Source organism: Brassica napus, chromosome A3, assembly GCF_020379485.1.
Source record: "Brassica napus cultivar Da-Ae chromosome A3, Da-Ae, whole genome shotgun sequence".
In the NCBI taxonomy this organism is placed as follows: domain Eukaryota; kingdom Viridiplantae; phylum Streptophyta; class Magnoliopsida; order Brassicales; family Brassicaceae; genus Brassica; species Brassica napus.
The window spans coordinates 2,007,370-2,026,749 of NC_063436.1; the positions used below are offsets into that span (position 1 = coordinate 2,007,370).

Sequence of the window (19,380 nt, forward strand, 5' to 3'; positions counted from 1 at the left end):
ATTTCTAATTACCCTCGTTTAACCCAAAAAACGTTAAAACCACAATTAAGCGTTTGGCTGCACGTCCCTAAGTTTGATTTATTCCTAAATCCTACGTAGTCACGGAGTACTTTATGTCACTTAAAGGTATTAGCGCCGACTAGTTTCGGATCAGGGATGACTACGGGTTGCGGAAAGCTCATAAGAGCGACTACGGACTGTGGAACATTCTTGTTTAAAAAAAAAACGTTAAAACCACATAATTCTAGATATTAATAATCGCTTTATATATCAAACCACGAGAGCAGACCAGCGGGTGAACTCCAGAAAAAAAAACAAACCATTTCACTTTACTTTTCTTTTCAAAGTCTGTCTTGTCGATTTATCAAAGTCCGTCTTTCTCAAGGCTTCGAGACAGATTCGTAACTTCTCAGTGTTTTTCCTCTTAATCTTCGCACTATTTGATTTTCTTTTTGCCTCTAAACTCGACACGTGGACTATCATCCTCCACTTAGTTTTCATCAAGTAGCTATTAGCTCAGGGTCCGCTTACGTTCTCAACTCTCCGACGGCTGCATAGGTGATCGCTCATTGCCTTTTCCGGTGAAGTAATTAGCGATTGAATCAAAGCTACTTCAGTGACTAGCGACGAGATCTAAGTAACTTAGGATTGATAATAGTGTTCAAAGGATGCAGACTATCTCTAGGGTTCTACAAGAAGGTAAAGAGAACGGAATCTTGGTTAGGACAGGACAGTATAAGTCGTTTAGACCCAAACTGCTTCTTCTCCTAGGTCTTTTTCTTGCTGTTCTTGTCACTATCTTCATCATCAGTGTCTCTACAATCAACTCCACTGGACTACATAGTGTAGTAACCACGGTCACTTCCACCTTTGTCCCATGCCGTGAAGACGAACCGAACAGTTTAGGTAAATGGATACAACCTCCTACGGTTCTGATGCACAACATGACCGATGAAGAGCTTCTTTGGCGTGCCTCTCTATGGCCTCGGAGAAAAGGATATCCGTTTAAAAGGGTTCCAAAGATTGCGTTTATGTTCTTGACCAAAGGCCCCTTGCCACTTGCTTCGCTTTGGGAGAGGTTCTTGAAGGGTCACAAGGGGCTTTACTCTGTTTACGTTCATCCGGATCCGTCTTTTAATGCCAAGTTTCCAGCTGATTCTGTTTTCTACAAGAGGCAGATACCGAGTCAGGTACGCTTCTTATGAGTCTCTTTCTGTTGGTTGATTGAGTGATTAGTTAGCGCTGATCTTGAGATTTTGGGGGCTATAGACGATTTAATAAAGATTTCAATAGCTGGGGCTGAGGTGAATGATTCGTCCGGCTTGGTCCAGGACCTGCCACTTGGGATTACTAATCACATAGAGTATCAGAAAACGTAACTCTTGAATTAGACTTGTGTCTTTAGTAGTAAGTTAGTAACTCTTGGTTATGTATTTGATTTGGTTGTAACTTGAATGTGTGGACATCATTGAGCAGGTTGCAGAATGGGGGAGAATGACCATGTGCGATGCAGAGAAGCGGCTCCTCGCCAACGCGCTTCTCGATATCTCCAACGAATGGTTTGTCCTAGTCTCAGAGTCGTGCATCCCACTCTACAACTTCACAACAATCTACACCTACTTAAGCCAATCAAAACACAGCTTCATCGGTGCTGTTGACGACCCTGGACCTTTCGGTCGAGGCCGGTACAACGACAACATGGAGCCTGAAGTTCCCATCACCAAGTGGCGAAAAGGGCCACAATGGTTTGAGCTAGACCGGGACCTGGCAGCTACCATTGTGAAAGACGCATTGTATCACCATAAATTCAGAGAGTTTTGTAGGCCTGCTTGCTATTCAGACGAGCATTATTTCCCTACGATGCTGACTATTGAGAAACCGACGGCGTTGGCTAACCGGAGCGTGACGTGGACGGACTGGTCTAGAGGCGGGCCCCACCCGGCTACGTTTGGGAGGTCGGATATTACAGAGGAGTTCTTTGGAAAGATCTTTGATGGAGAGAACTGCAGTTACAATGGTCGTAACACTTCCATGTGTTATCTTTTCGCGAGGAAGTTTGCTCCTAGTGCTTTAGAGCCGCTGCTCCACATTGCTCCCAAGATTATGGGGTTTTGAGTTAGTACAGTAGTGTCTATGATACGGACAGGATATGGATTATATGAGATATTTTGCGCCAATATCCATTTTATTTGTTTGTTTTATACAAGTTTGGAATAAACGAGGTATTATAACTGAGAACGTTGCACAACAGGATCTTGTAACTTTAGACGTCAAAAGAAAAAACTATGTAGCTCAATTTTTTTGGTTCCTGACGTTAAGCCCGATGCTTAAATTAGATAAGAAGCTATAAGGTTAGGTTATAAGTACTGAAATACTACCTACAGCACAAGTGGCAATGGGAACATAACACGGACACAGGTGTATAAACACATTTTTAACACATTCACTCTCTTTTCCTTTATTTTCTTTTTGTTATTTTTTGTTTTAGATAAAAATCCATATTAAAATATTCTAACAAGATTTTATTAATTTTTATAGAACACAAGAAAATTTCATTACCATTTTTAATATTCTAACTAATTAGTTTAATCATTTTAATATATGGAAATTTAATTTGAGCTTATTAAACATTTTGTGGTTTTAAGGGAATATTTATATTTTATTTAATAAATATTAATATTATATATAAATGGTAAACAATACTAATATATTTTTCTTTTTGCACAGTTTTTTAAAGCTGATATTACAATTATAAATCATATTAAATAGATGATTTCACAACCGATAAATAATGAGGATTTTATGTTTAAATGCATTATTCCAACCGTCTTATAAAAATTTGACCATGTTTATTTGCACAATGCTAAAAAAAAGTCTGCAAGGATTCTCACCCATAATGTGTCTACTTGTTTAATAATCCGGAACTGGAAAAAGGGAGGTTACCCACTGTTCAGTAGCCTATTTGACCTCAATTGTTTTTGCATTAACATATCGCCACGAGTCTTCTGCATTCATTATTCGATTACTTTTAGTTGCCCTCGTTTAACTCATAAACTTTATACTAATGTTCAAAGGCTGCAGACTATAGTGTTCAAATTGATACTTAAAGATTGATATAGAGTCTCTCTATAGCGTTCAAAGGATGCGGTCTATGGTTGTACAGTTGGAAGAAGGGAAAGAGAACGGAATCTCGGTTAGGACAGAACAGTATAAGTCATTTAGACCGCAACTGCTTCTTGTCCTAGGTCTTTTTCTTGCTGGTGTTGTTACTATCTTCATCATTAGTACAAACAAGTATACTGGACTACAAAGTGTAGTAACCACAGTCACTTCTAGCTTTGTCCCACGCCGCGAGGAGGAGCCTGACGGTTTAAGTAAATGGATACAACCTCCTGGGGTTCTGATGCATAACATGAGCGATGAAGAGCTTCTTTGGCGAGCTTCTTTCTGGCCTCGGAGAAAAGGATATCCGTTTAAAAGGGTTCCAAAGATTGCCTTTATGTTCTTGACAAGAGGCCCCTTGCCTCTTGCTTCGCTTTGGGAGAGGTTTTTGAAAGGTCACAAGGGGCTTTACTCGGTTTACATTCATCCCCATCCATCTTATACAGCCAAGTTTCCAGCTGATTCTGTTTTCTACCAGAGGCAGATACCAAGTCAGGTCCGTAAATTTTTGTTAATGCTTTTTTAACAATAAAATGTTCAAATAGATAATGGCTTTGTAATTATTTTAATTTGTATTTATTAAAAATTATTTATATTTTTTAATAATATTTAAGTTTAAATATTTTTGCTACTAGTAACAAATATTTCTAGATCCGCTATTAATATCTAGAAAACATCGTTGCGCAGCTTGCACAATGGGGGAGAATGAACATGTGCGAGGCAGAGAGGCGGCTTCTCGCCAACGCCCTGCTAGATATCTCTAACGAATGGTTTGTTCTAGTCTCAGAGTCATGCATCCCCCTCTTCAACTTCACAACAATCTACACCTACTTAAGCCAATCAAAACACAGCTTCATGGATGCTTTCGATGACAATGGACCCTTCGGTCGAGGCCGCTACAACGAGAACATGGAACCTGAAGTTCCCATTGCCAAATGGAGAAAAGGGTCACAATGGTTTGAGGTAGACCGGGACCTGGCAGCTACCATTGTCAAAGACACATTATATTACCCGAAATTCAGAGAGATTTGTAGGCCTGCTTGCTTTTCAGACGAGCATTATTTGCCTACGATGTTGACTATTGAGAAACCAATGGCGTTGGCTAACCGGAGCATGACGTGGACCGACTGGTCTAGAGGTGGCTCTCATCCGGCTACGTTCGGGGAATCAGACATTACAGAGAACTTCTTTCAAAAGATATTTGATGGTGTGAATTGCACTTACAATGGTCGTAACACTTCTATGTGTTATCTCTTTGCGAGGAAGTTTGCTCCTAGTGCTTTGGAGCCGTTGCTTCACATTGCTCCCAAGATTATGGGGTTTTAGAGATTTTACGCCAATATCATTTTATTTTGTTTGTTTTTAATACAAGTTTGGAGGTTAAGCATGATGCTAAAGTCAGATAAGAAACTAAAAGTTTGGTCATAAAACCGTATAGACAATAGGACAAAGGCTGATAAGGCAGGCTCTTGTCTCCAACTCATCACCTTATGTCTTATGATTCTTAGAAGTTAGTAGTAATTTGTTAACCGACCAAGGTTTTGTTTGGTTTGAATGTGAATACTTAATACTTGGCAAAAGTGGCATTGTGGCAATGGGACAGAACACAGCCAGGTGTAGACGCACTTTTACACCTACCGAACTTCTCGAACCCATCAAGAGCCTTGCCATTTGCCAACACTTCAACCATTTGTCTTTCTCTTAATAAAAAAATAATCCAATGGGCAAAATTCATTGTTTAAAAGATTTCAGCAGGCTAATGTTTATTTTATTGGAATGCAGAAAGGATACGATAATGCGGAATTTATTTATCCGTTATTGTTTACCACGTATAACCTATGGTTTATTTAGAATAGAGAGAAATTCAAGAGAATCCACCAACTTATCGAAAGCTAATGAAGAAAGTAGTTTTTGTCTTTCTTCAAAACGATGTTCACCACACACAAAAAGGAAGGATAAATGTTCCATCTATACAACTAATCTTTAGCATTTTATTCAAAAGGTAGACAAATCAAAACGTATACATTTTAAATGCGGTTTTACTTTGAACAAAAATGGTAATTGCGGAAGATTCGTTATTAACATCCTAATCACAAAAATAGAAAATCAACATTGCTTGGAGAAATTAAGGACCGCCTATTCTTCTAGACATATCTTCTACGTAATTAAAATGCTCTTTAGCACTAAACCGTGTTACAATGTGATTCCCACTCTCTCCAAACAAATACAAGTCTGCACATCTCGCCCGTTTCTTTCACGGTACCGCGTGACTTTGAAAAAAAAAATGGACAGCGCATCATTATTTTCACGCGCCAAACCATCACATTTCTCACCGACCGTTGTGCCTTTTATCAAGGTTGAAGAGTTAGATGCACGCGCCTCGGTGAGCGTTCAAAACACGGCACATATGTTTAAAACGGCGCCGTAACAGAGAGACGATGACCTGTCGAAATCTCAGTAAAAGAATATGGACCGTTGATTGTCATGATTCGCGGGACCCGCAGGTGGACCAGCTGTAATTGCAAGGATTTCTAATGCTGGAAAGTCCGGTTACCTAAACCCAACTAAACCGGATATGCTCAACCTCTTTATAAACGCCTCACCACATTGCTAATTTCACCAAAAAACCTTCAGAGCTTTAAAACATTTCGAATCAACAAAAACCCTAGCCTCCTCCTCTTTAGCTCTCTCTCTCTCTCTACAAATCTCTGAAATGGCGATCTCAAAGGCCTCCGTTGTTGCTCTCGTCGCGGTGATCGTCTCCGTCGTTGCTACCGTCGCTTCAGCTCAGTCTGAGTCTCCGGCGCCAAGCCCTACTTCTGGATCTGGTGCCTTCTCGCCGTCCATCGTCTCAGCTGGTGTTGCAGCCGTCGCTGCTCTTGTTTTCGGCTCTGCTCTTCGGATCTAAGTCTTTGCGATGGCGATTCGTACAGAGATATTGTTTTTGAAAACTTTATAGCATTATTGATGATATTGGTGTGTATTCAGGAGCTATAGATCTCTTTCTATTGTGTCTTTGTTACCATTTTGCGATATTGTTTTTGATTATGACATGATTCTATTCTATTTATGGATGTTTCTCAGATTGTTCTTCGCCTTCTTCGCTTAAATCGTTATACGAGCTTGTTTTACAAATCACATGATCGAAACTTTGCTAGAAATTTGATTATAATCTGAACATAATTGTGATTGTTACTTGTATTAATTTGAACTGAGTTATATTTTGGTCGAAATTGAATAAGAATATGATCTAAGCTAAAACTAAAAAAAAAAATATATATATATATTTATATATATTTTTTTTTAATCTGAAAACATAAATACAAGAACTAAAAATGGAGTTAATTCATAAACCATGTGATACGAAAATCAATACACACTACGGGTAAATGATTTAAGATTGTAACGCTCCAATGTGCAATGGATTGGTGCATGGTTCAGTTTTGCTTCGAGATAATAACATCCGGTTTTTTAAATTCCATGTAGTTTCGGAATTAGTCAGAACTACAGTCTACAGTGCTCATATAGTGATATGAATCCGACATTGTTTTGAAATTTTGCGGAATTTTGCGTGTAAAATCAATATGAAGAATGAGACTTTAGGCTACATAAACGTGTTCTTTTGTTCTCATTACAAGACGAGAGCAAAAGAAACCGTTATTAACGGATTCAACGCTTCCTTAATGGAATCAAGAAAAAAAATAGTTTGGGGATTTATTTGTTGATAGGAAAAGTTGAAGACTTTTTTCTTTGAAGAAAATTCAAGCATTTTTTCCAGACGGTGAAGAATAATCAACTGTTGATTAGTTGTACATTTAGCATTTGGATGTGATGAAGGAAAACTATAACGCGTTGGAATTACTAATTAATGTGATTTGATCAATCTAGGTTCTATAATTAGTTAATTACCTTTAAACAAATCAGCCAGGGCACAAAAATTTACAAATGAAAAGAGGAAAAAGTAAATGGGTCAATTAACGTAAAACATAAAACATCAGGGGCTAATATGCAAATTACTAATAAAGAAAAAGAACCCTGGAGGAGATGGCGAGGGTTTTAGTAGCTTCTCACATTTTTGGCTCAAACTCCGCGTCAAACTTCAAAACCAACAGATTCGGATACTCCGAGGTCATTAGATCGAATCCTCTTTGCGGAGAAGATGCAATCGATTCGTAGCGGCACAAGGCTGCTCCAGAGGAACCGTTTCTCAATCTCCAACACTCTTCGTTTCACTTCGTCTTCTCCCGCAAGCTTGTCCGAGAATGAATCGAGGAGGCTAGGAGGAGGGTTTGATTATTCCCGTTCCACCAGAGCTTTCGATTCGCCAGCGACATATCTCATTAGCTCGTTGACAAAGGCTGTTTCTTTCTCTTCCGTACTACCTGTAAGCAAGCCACGTCTCTCATTTCAGCTAATCATTGTGTATTGATATTGTTATCGGTTTGTAGAAATGTGGAGGGTGATTAGTTGGCAATATAGATCTAATTACCAGATGGGTTGTGTAAAAGGAAGAAACTTTGGTACTGGATTGGTCTTGAGTAGAAAATTTAGCTCAGATTGCTTATGTGTGGGGCTTTTGATCGCTATGGTGATCATTAGGTGAAATTGAAAGTATAAATGCATGCTAAATTGTCTCAAGCATCATCGATTTTTGTTTATTTTCTTATGTTTTTTTTGCTGTTTCTCTTGAGCCTATCTCGTTGGGTAGTTAAAGGTTATGTAGATGCAGAGGAACCCGTTTCGTGCCCTTGTTACTCCAAAGTTATATGCTTTCAGAAATTGTTCCTGGATGTTTGGGTCACAGTGGCATTTAGTTTAGACACTCTCTGGCTTTTAGTGGTGATTGGCAAAATGTTTGGCAGAGACAAAACTTAACGTATTCATCGAGGTGCTTTTCCACCGTTGGGGATTCTGTTCAGTCTGCTCCTCAAGGATTCCCTGGGTCAGCTCCTGATGCGCCTCCAAGAATCAAGTTCAAGCGGCTTGATAAAACCGCCAAGCATATAATGCAGGTACAACTCCTACTTTGACGATTGGTTGTGGATTAATACATCACTGTCACGTTTACAAAAGTCATAATCTTGTGCAGATTGTAGACAAGGAGGCAGTTGAGGAAGTGAGAACTCGTAGAGAGATACCGGAGATAAGGCCCGGTTACATTGTGCAGCTCAAAGTGGTAACTACTTTTGAACTCGTACCAGATTGTCTTTTCTTTTTCTTCGAGAATGAGATCAAAATATCGTATAACTTGGGAAGATTAATACTTTCATAGGCTTCATTGCATTTAACTTTGTTTGAAACAGGAAGTGCCTGAGAACAAGAGGCGTGTTTCAATCGTAAAAGGCATTGTGATAGCAAGGCGTAATGCTGGTCTTAACTCTACGTTTAGGATTAGAAGGCTCGTGGCTGGAGTGGGAGTCGAATCCATGTTCCCCTTGTAAGTATTTTAACCTCTTGACCTCTCTCCTAAAGGCAAAGATGAATGTACATTCTTAGAGCCTCATATAGCATGAAAGGCTCATTTGTATGAGAAAAACTGGTGATATGTGAGTGTGGGTGTTTGTTGATGACAGGTATTCTCCAAACCTGAGGGAGATTAAGGTGTTGGACAAGAAGAGAGTAAGAAGAGCGAAACTTTATTACCTCAGAGACAAGATGAACGCTCTCAAGAAGCATTAGCACCTTAATCATCATACAAACAAAAGAGTACTCTACGCTCTTAAACAAAATCTTGAGTGTTTTTATTTAATGACGACTCTGCTTTGAGTCACTTATTGGACTGTGTAATGTTGTTGAATAATGATGGAACCTTCAAGCTATATTTTTTCTCTACATGTTCCAATAAAACTGAGCTTCAGTATGCTCTTAAACTGTCAAAGCAACAAAGTTTGGCTTAAAAAGCTGTTGCGTGGTTGGAGATAAACTGCGATCGGATCTGAGTTTACATTTTAGTTATATGTTTCCCAAATGAATCAACAACCTCACTTTACAAGCACAAACTTAGATACTTGCGTTTGAATCAACTCAAGGGAATATTAAGGTATCTGGTAATAATAGACCTTCCATGTAGCTATTTCTTCTTACTTTTGCTTCTGTCATTCTTCTTCTTCTCGTTGTGCTTGTGCTTGTCATTCTCATTCCTGCCTTGTGCCTCCTTGTCATTCTCATTCTTATTCTTACTCTTCCCCGGAAGCTCCATCGGAGCAGGATCCGTCTCTGAACCTGAAACAACCAGCAAGATGAAAGAATAAAACTTGCGAAGAAGAAAGATTATATACAGATACAGTACGCTCTCCAGGATAAGAAGAAACTGAACCAACCTTTTAGGTAGATAGAGTTGTAATGGACCCCAACCAAATGGCTCAAGTAAACAACTCTCTCAAGCGTCAAAGACTTGGGAACAATCTCCATGGAAGGTACTTCTTTCTCTGACGTAATGACTACTATCTTCACCCCAAACTGCATAATCGCGAACACTTGTTCATTAACCTAAAACGAGCGAATAGAAAGAAAAAAAATCAAAGTAAAGAGATTATTATAAAGAAGTTAACCGTATCAGCAGCAGCCTGCAACGTAACGTTATCACCCCACACGCCGTTCTTGGACATGTTCTTGACATACTCGGAGTAGTCCTTGGGAAGATCGTTTGTTCTTTTTTTACTCGAGTCCATCTCAACAAACTCTCTATAAATTTTTGGACAAGTTTTAAGCTGAAATAATTCATATAACAACATGAGAGTCAGTCCATGTTAACAAATCATATAACCTCATGAGAGTCATATACCTGTTTAACTATTCTTTCTCGAACTTTCTCATGATACTCGGGGCACCTGAAGAGCTGATCAGCTAAAGAGCTAAACTGTAACATAATAATTAACAAACACTAATGATGTGATAAAGGAGGGATTTAGAAAACATTAATTAATTTGTACTTATTATTACCTGGCAATTTCCATCACTTTTGATCTTCGTCTCGATGAAACCTTCCCACTCTAACCTAACAATCCGGAAGAGTAATCAGTTAAAACACTGATGATTTAAACAAGATTTACAAAGAATAATCCATCGTTAGTTCGTTTACCTTGACTCGAGTCTTTTCTTGTGCTCGTTAGACATTGCTTACGTCTTTTCTCGGCGACAATCGGTTACTGATTGGGTGATGGTTAACAATATACTGTGTCGCTAGAGCGGCCGATTGGTATTTATAGGGGATGATTGGTTGGGGCTGTAGATGCTCTGGACAGCCAAAATTTAGTCTACAACTATATATGTCAACCAATCGAGCTTTGCTTTCCTTAAAAAACTCACAGCAAAAAAATCTCTGAAAAATCAAAATATGGCTGTAGAAAGCTTTATTTTCAGAGCAAAAAATTAGTGCTTTAGAAATCTACAGCAAAGAAAGTTACAGCAAATAAATCTACAGATTAAATTTTACAGCAGAAAATATAAAGCTACAGCACTTACCAATCATCCCTATAGATTTTCTATATTATGAGAAAAAGATGGGCTTTTTCAATTTTTTATGGTTAGGGTTGTTATGGGCCTACCGTTAACGGCCCAATTAATCAGAAGAATCTTTAGGCCCACTGGCTCGTCTATGCATAACTTACATACACACATAGCGAATAATTTTAACAAGAATCAGAAGAATCTTAGCTGATAAACTGGTAGATATAACAAAAAGGAGTCGGACAACAGAATTTTTATGTTTATTCAAGTTTCCATAAACAAACTTAGAAGTGCACTCTTTCACATGGCATCTCCACCATAAACGTTGCATTGAAACGTCCACGTTTTATTGGACCCAAGCTTTTGGTAACAATCGTCTGAAAGCGAAAACTCGCTTTGACATTGGTAAGGAGGGTTTGATCACTTGTTCCACCAGTGCAAGAAATCCTTGCGCCTGTTGATTTTCTTCTGAAGCTGGAGGAGTCCATAGAGCAATGCCTCAGCGGTTGGAGGGCATCCAGGGACGTAGATGTCCACTGGGACAATTCTGTCACAGCCTCGAACCACTGAGTAGGAGTAGTGATAGTATCCACCTCCGTTGGCGCAGCTTCCCATTGAAATCACCCACCTTGGCTCCGGCATTTGGTCATAAACCCTGTCTCATTGTTTCCAGATATTAGAAACAAGGAACTTCTTTCAAACAGGATTAACAAGAACAGCTTTGAAAACATACACTCTTTCTCTCAATTATGCCAGATTCAAGACTGATTTGTGGGTACTTACTGTGAAGAGAGAGTTTTATACCTAAAAACTAGTTCGATCACTATGAGTTTATTCAGCATAAGAGCTAATCTAGACCAGCAACTTATAACGCTATCAATCATCTCTCAAATGCATCAAAAAGTTGCTAGTCTCAGTGGTTGATTTTTTGCGAACCCGTGGTTACTTTGGGTATTATCTATCTCAAGATAGGCCTAAAAGCATCATTGATACATAAGGTCAGCTGTCTACCAAAAAAATCCATTGGCACACGTTTGTTGACAACTAGAGTTTCATTTAAAGGTAAGCTTCATAACATCAAACAACAATAAAATAAGGAATCTTATCAAGTGGGTCAGGTATCAGGTTTCTTTAACAACACACCCCGCAGTAAAATGGACATCAGGTGATCCCAAAGACAACCAAGCAAGCAAGATTCTAAACATGAAGCAGAAGGAGTTACAAAACGAAACATAATAACATTGAATATCCAACCTCTAACTAGTAATAATACCAAGTCTGGTTAATGCAATCACATGATAGCTGACACTAACACATGTTTCCCCAAGCTAAATAATCTAAAATCCTCATCTCTCCCACGCACAAAAAAAGAAGAAGCTATTCTTCATCTCTGTATGCTATATTTCACCTAAGCTCATGAATTCAAACCGAAAAAAAAAATCAAGTAATCTAAGCTAGAGCTAGACAATGAATACGAAAAATATGGCTCCCTAAGTCAGTCTTATATTCATACAGAATCTTTCAATTAGAAACATATCAAAGCAACACAATCAGAATACATGAATCCTAAATCTCTAGGAAAGAGATGATTCAAACCTAAGTAACCCAATCACATTTCCTGAACCCTAATTCTAACGCGCCTATCAACAAGCATCACAACACAAACGAAGATAACGAACAAATCTTCCAGAGGAAAGGGAGAGAGATTTAGAGAGGCGTACTTGCGAAGAGCGGGAGCCATCTTGTTAGTAAGCGTCCCGGCGACAATCATACAATCGGACTGACGAGGACTAGGCCTAAAGATGATACCGAATCGATCCAGATCGTAGCGAGCAGCACCGGTATGCATCATTTCCACGGCGCAGCACGCGAGGCCGAAGGTCATGGGCCAGATCGACCCCCTGCGAGCCCAGTTCATGAGATCGTCGACCTTCGAGATCACGAACTCCGCCGTCTTCGAGAGACCCGGCGGAGGAGGAGATGAGGTCGAAGGAGGACCTGGTCTGGTGTAGGAAGTCGGTGACGCCGAGGGGGAGAGAGTGGGAAGGGACGTGTGGATGTGAGAGACCGCGGCGGCGGCGCGTTGAGATTGGAGGAGGAGAGGGAGGCGCGTGACAGTGTTGCGCGTGATCATGGCCATTTTTGAGTTTTTTTTTTTCCTCTTGTCGTGGAGTTGTGATAATCAGGCGACTCTTAAAACATTTACAGGTGGAGAAACTATTTATATTGGCATCTTTTTCACCTTCTTTTTTAACTTTTTACTGTAATTTATAATTGTCTTGGTTTAATTTAAGACCATTAGATTAAATATATATATTCTTATCCATTTGCCAAAACCTTGATCAAATAGATTTGAGACCATTAGATGGGATTGGATATATACTAGTTAATAGTGTAATTGATTCAGTTACTAGATATGTTTTGCTTGGTACTCTAAAGTCTAAACTATGGCTCAGGAGAAATAGAGATCAAGAGGTAAACCAGCAGGTGTATGAACATGTGCTTTGCTTCCATAAGTGGAAATGGTTATATAACAAGGAGCTTCCATAACTTCAATTATTGGGCTTTGTTGTTTTTGTCATTGCGTTGCTCTGTCAATATTAATGGGCCTTCATGTTCTCCTTCCTGAGCTTTTATCCCATTAATTGTATTTTCACAACTTCAGAGATGATGGAGTTTTGGTTGTGGCTAAATATTTCAAATGGTTAAATGAGTAAAATTTTGTAAGTTGATGTAGCTTTTTGGCTGTGGAAACTGAAAAGGGATACCTTGATATGGCTTTGATGACATGAGATTTGAAGATTAGTTCTATAATATTCGTCGTATGAAAACCACTATTTACAACACAACAGTAACCCTTCTTTGCGCAAGAAATAACAACACACACAAGAAAAACTATCTCAGGAATATTCTAAAATTGTAGGATTCACTTCGAGAAGTACGAATGTTTTTAATCTCATCTTCTGTAAACTTGAAGTAATGGAAGTGTCTACGGATGGACACGTAGTCAACATTTGCAACAACTTCCATGTAAGACAATAGCCATGATGTAGTGAATTGGATTAAAAGCAAAGAAATGTCACTAGATAATGTAAGAAACAAAACTAATGTACGTAACTTTTGAATATGCCTACACAATTTCACTACAAAACAGTATGCTAGCTTCTTTCAGCGTGTGGACGTATCTATATACTACTATTTACTACACAAATGTTGTCGGCGAAGATTTCGTGTAGAAGCATATGCATATCTACATAATGGGAAGATTCGTATATCAGATTGATGAGTGATGGTGGCGAGATGGAGACAGCAACAAAATTATTTATTTATTTAATATTAACCAAATCTTAAGCTAAGCTTTAAAGTTGAGTAATGGCGTCACACGTGCCCTCATTAATCAGAAATTAGGGCAACAGTTACTGTTGGTCACTTAATTCATCAAACAACCACTGCATGGTTCTTAAATGAAATCAAAAGTCTCCCCTCTTTAAAAAAAATAAAAGCTGATAACAACAATTCAATCATATGCAAGGAAACTGCCTGGCATTTTAGAAGAAAATTTAAAATAAGCATTTTTTTTGTAATCAGTAGTGTGACCAATAGATCGAAATCAGAAGACCCCATAAAATAAATAACCGACTTCTATACTGTATTCCTTAATTTGTTATAAACTATTTCAAATCATTATTTCTACAACTCCATCTGGCAGTTGAGAATGTTATATTGTTAATCAAATAACAATATGTTATAATAGAATTGAACACGAACTCTAGAAAGAAGAAAAATGAACATACACTGAAATACATGATTTCCAAGTCTTCTCTAGGTGATCATTACATCATCTGATGATAGGAACATACATATTAAAATGGTGTCCTAAATGTAAAGATTAAGAAACATGTTTGGTGGGTTAATCATTAAAATATTTCCATGGAAAGCATAAGATAAAAAGAACTATATATAAAAACAAAAGCTGGTGATAAGACGCAAGAATGCAATGGCACTAATATGTAATTATTACTTAGAAAATAAAATATAGGTACATTATTCCGGTGACTAATGAGCTTTTCATTTTGAATTCGTCACACTTTTGATCTCTAGATATTAAATTAAACAAACTTTTAAATGTGACTTAAGTTATTGCGTTGCAATCAATCATATAATTTGAAAATAAGAATATAGAAATATAAAAATGTCATAATCCCAACACAATGTGATTGAGAATCTTCCATCGAGTTTGTCATTACCACCATTCAAGTCAATACACGTTTGATAAATCAATGAACTTTAACTAGCACGATTAAAATAAATGAGTATTTATTACTCCGTAATAAAGATTGTGTGCTTGCTATATCAAGTAGTCAATGTATATCCTACGTTTCCGAAAAGTAAATAAATCAATCAATCAAATGTTTAAGAGATACGGATTCTTCTATTAAAATTTTAAAATAATTTACTACTCCCTCCGTTTTTTTATATAAGTCGTTTTACAGCTATGCACGTAGACTAAGAAAACCATTAATTTCTTATATTTTCTAAACAAAAACATCATTAATTATTTACCTAACCACAATTTAACCAATAGAAAAATAGAAGATATATTATTATTGGTCATACAATATTAATTATTAATAGATTTTACATAGAAAACCGAAAACGACATATAATTTGGAACAAACAAATTTCTCTAAAACGACTTATATTAAAAAACGGAGGGAGTACGTTTTAACATGTTTAAAAGCTGGAATCCCCATAAATCTTAGCTTTTATATATTTCCCCGATCATTAAACCTGATTAAATGTCTTTGTTTGTTTCTATTTCTGTGTCATGGTCAACTTAATTATGATGCTCAGATATGGAAAATGAATTATAAAAAGAAAATTTACAAATTGTGAAAATGAAAATTATAATCTTGACCAAAGAAAAAAGAGACTATAAAAAAAAGAAATTTCAAAGTTTAAGCCGGATTTATAATTAAGCAAAAGGGACTTATGGGCCCCGTTTTTTGTGTGTTCTCACTCTCCAATGCAATGGGCCCCGTTTTTTGCTATAGCAAAACCACACGGTGTTCATATTTCACAATAGGTAGAAAGAAGACTAAACATAAAAAGGAAAGACAACAAAAATAAGTTAAAATCCAACGGCTGAGGATTCATCATCCTGTCTCCTGGATACATCGTGTCCCGTCTGAAACCAATTAGTCATAAAGTCAACAGTACGCGGACTTTTTTTTCTAAAACCACGATTCTTTATTTTGACCCCATTACTATTATATGTATCAATATTGCCCCTCCGTTCGAAGACAAAGTTTTTACTCCCGTCTTTTACCTTCATTCTTCATATTCATAAAGTCCTTATGAAAATATAAATAAGGTACACATACGTGTCCATGAAAAATAACGGAAAAGAAAGTAAAAAATAGAGGTCGCCGACATGTTTTGGGTTTAGTAGAGTAGAATAAAAAGAGCGTGGGATCAATTTGAACGATTAAGAAAATATAGGGGGGTGCAAATGTAAAATACAGAAGAGGAATAAAAAACTGTCGGTCCCTTAACCAAGGGGGGTTAAGTTGATCATGGTATCTAGTTAGTCAGTCCCCTGTGATTTTATATTTTTAAGCAGGTCCGTCATCCTACATTAAACCCGAGTCGACCGTCGGTGACTCATTACGGGTCGCGCAACGAGTTTTTTGTTATTTTTTTTTAATATTTTAAGTCACAAGTCTTCTATTTATAAACAGAAAAACGAAGATAGCCATCGTTTTGGTGAGAGAGAAGAGAGAAGTTCATGGAAAGATAGATAAAACTCAGCTTATTTTGAAAATATACAGAGGAGAGAGATAGAGATAGAGATAGAGAGAGAGAGAGAGGGAGATGGGGGATTCAAGCGGTTCTGTCTCCATTGATATGGAGGCAATGTCTCTTGGAGGACAGGTAAAATGATCTTACGAGCTTCTGTGTTCTGTAAAAAGCTCTTAGGATTCTGTTTGGTTGATGTTACGGGATGAACACGATAGAAGAAATGGTAGTTTATTGATTTTTTTTATTGCTTTCTGCATTCTTTGAGCTGCTTTATAAAAAGTTATTATTTATCCATTATTTATATGGCTTTTAATTATTAATTATCCCCTGCTTTAGTTTTGATTATGATAAGAGGGTTTAGCAAATTTCTGGAATCGCTTTGTAACAAAACAATGGCTGAGGAAATGTTTCTTTATTGTTTGGAGCTGAAACTGGAATGACACTTTTGTTGTGTCGGTAAATATATCGAAATGGTGTTGTCTGATCATCTGGTTCGTTGATTCTGCTTTAGGTTTGGTCTTTTCATGTCTTTCTCCAATGCATGTCTCAATTTATCTGGAACGTGTGTATATTTGATCTACTAATCCCATATATAATACAACACTTCTTGGATCACTTTTAAAAAAAATTCTAAGGATTGTATTTTTATTCTCATTGTTTTGGTTCTTATGGTAATTTTTTGTATGATCCCTTTTGATGTATCCGTATCTACTGGTTATGAGTATGTGATTTTAATGGGAAGCGTTGGTACTCATTTTAAAAATTATTTGTTTTTTTCTAAATCAAGTAAATAATATCACAAGAGGAATGAACGTTATAGGTGAAGGTGGTCCTAATCTATGCAATATTCATTTATTTCATAGAGTAATTGCTTACTGAATTAAATTCTACTTTCATATAGGAACACCTTGTGGAGACTACCTATGGCCCGGTATGTGTTGCCGTTTGTGGAGATCCTGATAAACCTGCTCTTATCACATATCCTGATGTTGCTCTTAATTGTAAGCACTATAATTCTTCATCTCTAGCTACTTATGTTCAGTTATGCTTGTTTGTAATATTTTGAGTTGGTGCTTGATTGTAATATTTTGCGTTCGTCTTGATGCAGATATGTTCTCTTTCCAAGGGTTGTTGTTTTGTCCAGAAGCTAGTTCCTTGTTACTCCATAACTTTTGCATATACCACATCAGTCCTATTGGCCATGAGGTTGGTAACTCATGTTTAACTGCTATGACATTCCTTTTTTTATAATGCAATTCATATCCCTTATTACATCGATTTTTTCAAGAGTCATTGCAGTTGGGAGCTCCAGTGATCGGTGTTGATGCTCCTTTGCTCTCAGCTGATGACTTAGCAGACCAGATAGTCGAGGTTCTTAACTATTTCGGGTAAATATTCACATAAGTTTTATTTGTGAATGTTTAGTTTATTAAGCTGCTTATATTCTTGTTGTTTTAAAAAAAAAATCTAATTTCCTTTTACTTTATTGCTTATTGGCTCTTATCCAGACTTGGTGCAGTAATGTGTATGGGTGTCACGGCAGGAGCTTACATTCTGACCTTATTTGCTGTAAGTATTTATGATCTGATAGTAAAAGTACATTTCTTACGCATATAATTTTTGATATCTAGTTTTTTAAATTTTCCTTGAAACTTTAATTATTCCAGATGAAGTACAGGCAGAGAGTTCTGGGATTAATACTCGTCTCTCCACTGTGCCAAGCGCCTTCTTGGTCTGAATGGTTGTGCAATAAGGTTTGTTTCTTCTCACAATGGCATCTTCGTTGGTGGTTACGAACTTGATTATCTAATTCTCATATCATATATTTTCATAATTTTATGCAGGTTATGTCTAATTTACTTTACTACTATGGCATGTGTGGGGTGGTTAAAGAATTGTTACTTAAACGGTACTTCAGCAAGGTATTATCTCAGTTCTCATGTACTAATACTATAAAGTTTCTTGTAAATATTTTTTTGCATTTGTATAATACACAGAAAAATGATATGGTTTTACATATGTTATTATAGGAAGTTCGTGGTAATGCTCAAGTTCCAGAATCTGATATTGTTCAAGAATGCAGAAGAGTTAGTAACATCTTCTCTTCTCCTTTGTTTTTCTTTGCAACTCTCTTGACATTTTTGGAAATTAAAATTTATATGTTGTGTTCTCTCTACTATACAGTTGCTTTGCGAGCGGCAGAGTACAAATGTATGGAGATACCTTGAAGCAATCAACGGGTAGTTATCATCGTTACTCTCTGTTGTTTTCATTATTAACCTGAAAAAAAAAACAGTATCTTATAAATATATATTGGTATGGTGTTGTGAATACACAGGAGAGTGGATCTAAGCGAAGGGTTAAGGAAACTACAATGCAGAACTTTAATATTCATCGGCGAAAACTCAGCCTACCACTCAGAAGCCGTTCACATGACCACAAAGCTAGACAGACGATACGGCGCACTAGTCGAGGTACAAGGAAGCGGATCACTGGTGACAGAAGAACAGCCACAGGCGATGGTAATACCGATGGAATACTTTTTGATGGGATACGGTTTGTACCGTCCGACACAGAGCGTAAGCCCAAGAAGTCCTTTGAGCCCAACGAGAATCTCGCCCGAGCTTCTCTCCCCTGAAAACATGGGGTTGAAACTCAAGCCTATTAAGACAAGACTCGCGCTATGACAACTCTGCCTCCTCCTCTTGTGCTATAGAAATTATTGCAAACATATATATACATTACGTAAAAATGGACATTGGTTTTGAGTTTGAGATGCTCTTGTGTTATGATTGAAGTTGTAGATATAGACAGGGATACAGAGATGTTTTATGTTTTTTTGAGAATTTTTGTGGTAGCTGTTGTTTGTTCTGTCTGTACATTCTGTTGAATAAATTATTTATGGAAAATATCCATTATATTCAAAAAATATATCTTTTAATTTTTAATAGATTCTTTATCAGTTAA

The 19,380-nt window shown here is 37.2% G+C and overlaps 6 protein-coding genes across 7 annotated transcripts; 4 read left to right on the forward strand and 2 right to left on the reverse strand.

The window, feature by feature from the left end:
• Nucleotides 1-271: 271 nt before the first annotated feature.
• LOC106429850 (glycosyltransferase BC10) lies at nucleotides 272-2,248 on the forward strand. The gene is made up of 2 exons (XM_013870623.3): nucleotides 272-1,190; nucleotides 1,477-2,248. The coding sequence occupies exons 1-2, from the start codon at nucleotides 669-671 to the stop codon at nucleotides 2,113-2,115; spliced, it is 1,161 nt and encodes a 386-aa protein (XP_013726077.2). The 5' UTR covers nucleotides 272-668; the 3' UTR covers nucleotides 2,116-2,248.
• A 223-nt stretch (nucleotides 2,249-2,471) lies between these two features.
• LOC106443059 (glycosyltransferase BC10-like) lies at nucleotides 2,472-6,245 on the forward strand. The gene is made up of 2 exons (XM_013884666.3): nucleotides 2,472-3,658; nucleotides 3,850-6,245. Exons 1-2 carry the CDS (start codon nucleotides 3,143-3,145, stop codon nucleotides 4,486-4,488), a joined length of 1,155 nt encoding a protein of 384 aa, XP_013740120.2. The 5' UTR covers nucleotides 2,472-3,142; the 3' UTR covers nucleotides 4,489-6,245.
• A 950-nt stretch (nucleotides 6,246-7,195) lies between these two features.
• On the forward strand, nucleotides 7,196-8,994 carry LOC106429804 (50S ribosomal protein L19-1, chloroplastic-like). Its single transcript, XM_013870560.3, has 5 exons — nucleotides 7,196-7,546; nucleotides 8,025-8,174; nucleotides 8,252-8,338; nucleotides 8,466-8,599; nucleotides 8,736-8,994. Exons 1-5 carry the CDS (start codon nucleotides 7,322-7,324, stop codon nucleotides 8,839-8,841), a joined length of 702 nt encoding a protein of 233 aa, XP_013726014.2. The 5' UTR covers nucleotides 7,196-7,321; the 3' UTR covers nucleotides 8,842-8,994.
• A 4-nt stretch (nucleotides 8,995-8,998) lies between these two features.
• Nucleotides 8,999-10,367, reverse strand: LOC106429831 (OVARIAN TUMOR DOMAIN-containing deubiquitinating enzyme 10-like). Its single transcript, XM_013870601.3, has 6 exons — nucleotides 10,244-10,367; nucleotides 10,105-10,159; nucleotides 9,947-10,021; nucleotides 9,714-9,872; nucleotides 9,483-9,621; nucleotides 8,999-9,384 (listed from the first exon to the last, which is right to left on the reverse strand). Exons 1-6 carry the CDS (start codon nucleotides 10,276-10,278, stop codon nucleotides 9,233-9,235), a joined length of 615 nt encoding a protein of 204 aa, XP_013726055.2. The 5' UTR covers nucleotides 10,279-10,367; the 3' UTR covers nucleotides 8,999-9,232.
• Nucleotides 10,368-10,810: 443 nt separating this feature from the next.
• LOC106429819 (NADH dehydrogenase [ubiquinone] iron-sulfur protein 7, mitochondrial) lies at nucleotides 10,811-12,815 on the reverse strand. The gene is made up of 2 exons (XM_048769625.1): nucleotides 12,333-12,815; nucleotides 10,811-11,266 (listed from the first exon to the last, which is right to left on the reverse strand). Exons 1-2 carry the CDS (start codon nucleotides 12,749-12,751, stop codon nucleotides 11,032-11,034), a joined length of 654 nt encoding a protein of 217 aa, XP_048625582.1. The 5' UTR covers nucleotides 12,752-12,815; the 3' UTR covers nucleotides 10,811-11,031.
• Nucleotides 12,816-16,214: 3,399 nt separating this feature from the next.
• On the forward strand, nucleotides 16,215-19,361 carry LOC106429796 (protein NDL2). Of its 2 annotated transcripts, none has more exons than XM_048769635.1 (10): nucleotides 16,215-16,545; nucleotides 17,315-17,414; nucleotides 17,522-17,619; nucleotides 17,713-17,801; nucleotides 17,922-17,982; nucleotides 18,081-18,167; nucleotides 18,258-18,335; nucleotides 18,444-18,500; nucleotides 18,598-18,653; nucleotides 18,752-19,361. In XM_048769635.1, exons 1-10 carry the CDS (start codon nucleotides 16,486-16,488, stop codon nucleotides 19,098-19,100), a joined length of 1,035 nt encoding a protein of 344 aa, XP_048625592.1. In that variant the 5' UTR covers nucleotides 16,215-16,485; the 3' UTR covers nucleotides 19,101-19,361. The 2 variants fall into 2 exon arrangements, with proteins under 2 accessions (XP_048625592.1, XP_048625591.1); XM_048769634.1 differs by having other exon boundaries at nucleotides 16,240-16,545; nucleotides 17,704-17,801.
• Nucleotides 19,362-19,380: the final 19 nt, after the last annotated feature.

Coding starts and splice junctions, on each gene's coding strand:
- LOC106429850 (XM_013870623.3), top strand. CDS start 669: ATGCAGACTATCTCTAGGGTTCTACAAGAAGGTAAAGAGAACGGAATC. Junction 1,191..1,476: donor AGAGGCAGATACCGAGTCAG/GTACGCTTCTTA, acceptor ATCATTGAGCAG/GTTGCAGAATGGGGGAGAAT.
- LOC106443059 (XM_013884666.3), top strand. CDS start 3,143: ATGCGGTCTATGGTTGTACAGTTGGAAGAAGGGAAAGAGAACGGAATC. Junction 3,659..3,849: donor AGAGGCAGATACCAAGTCAG/GTCCGTAAATTT, acceptor ATCGTTGCGCAG/CTTGCACAATGGGGGAGAAT.
- LOC106429804 (XM_013870560.3), top strand. CDS start 7,322: ATGCAATCGATTCGTAGCGGCACAAGGCTGCTCCAGAGGAACCGTTTC. Junction 8,175..8,251: donor CCGCCAAGCATATAATGCAG/GTACAACTCCTA, acceptor AATCTTGTGCAG/ATTGTAGACAAGGAGGCAGT. Junction 8,339..8,465: donor ACATTGTGCAGCTCAAAGTG/GTAACTACTTTT, acceptor TGTTTGAAACAG/GAAGTGCCTGAGAACAAGAG.
- LOC106429831 (XM_013870601.3), bottom strand. CDS start 10,278: ATGTCTAACGAGCACAAGAAAAGACTCGAGTCAAG. Junction 9,622..9,713: donor TGCAGGCTGCTGCTGATACG/GTTAACTTCTTT, acceptor GCGATTATGCAG/TTTGGGGTGAAGATAGTAGT. Junction 9,385..9,482: donor CAACTCTATCTACCTAAAAG/GTTGGTTCAGTT, acceptor TGGTTGTTTCAG/GTTCAGAGACGGATCCTGCT.
- LOC106429819 (XM_048769625.1), bottom strand. CDS start 12,751: ATGGCCATGATCACGCGCAACACTGTCACGCGCCTCCCTCTCCTCCTC. Junction 11,267..12,332: donor ATGGCTCCCGCTCTTCGCAA/GTACGCCTCTCT, acceptor ACAATGAGACAG/GGTTTATGACCAAATGCCGG.
- LOC106429796 (XM_048769634.1), top strand. CDS start 16,486: ATGGGGGATTCAAGCGGTTCTGTCTCCATTGATATGGAGGCAATGTCT. Junction 17,415..17,521: donor TCCTGATGTTGCTCTTAATT/GTAAGCACTATA, acceptor GTCTTGATGCAG/ATATGTTCTCTTTCCAAGGG. Junction 17,983..18,080: donor ACATTCTGACCTTATTTGCT/GTAAGTATTTAT, acceptor TAATTATTCCAG/ATGAAGTACAGGCAGAGAGT.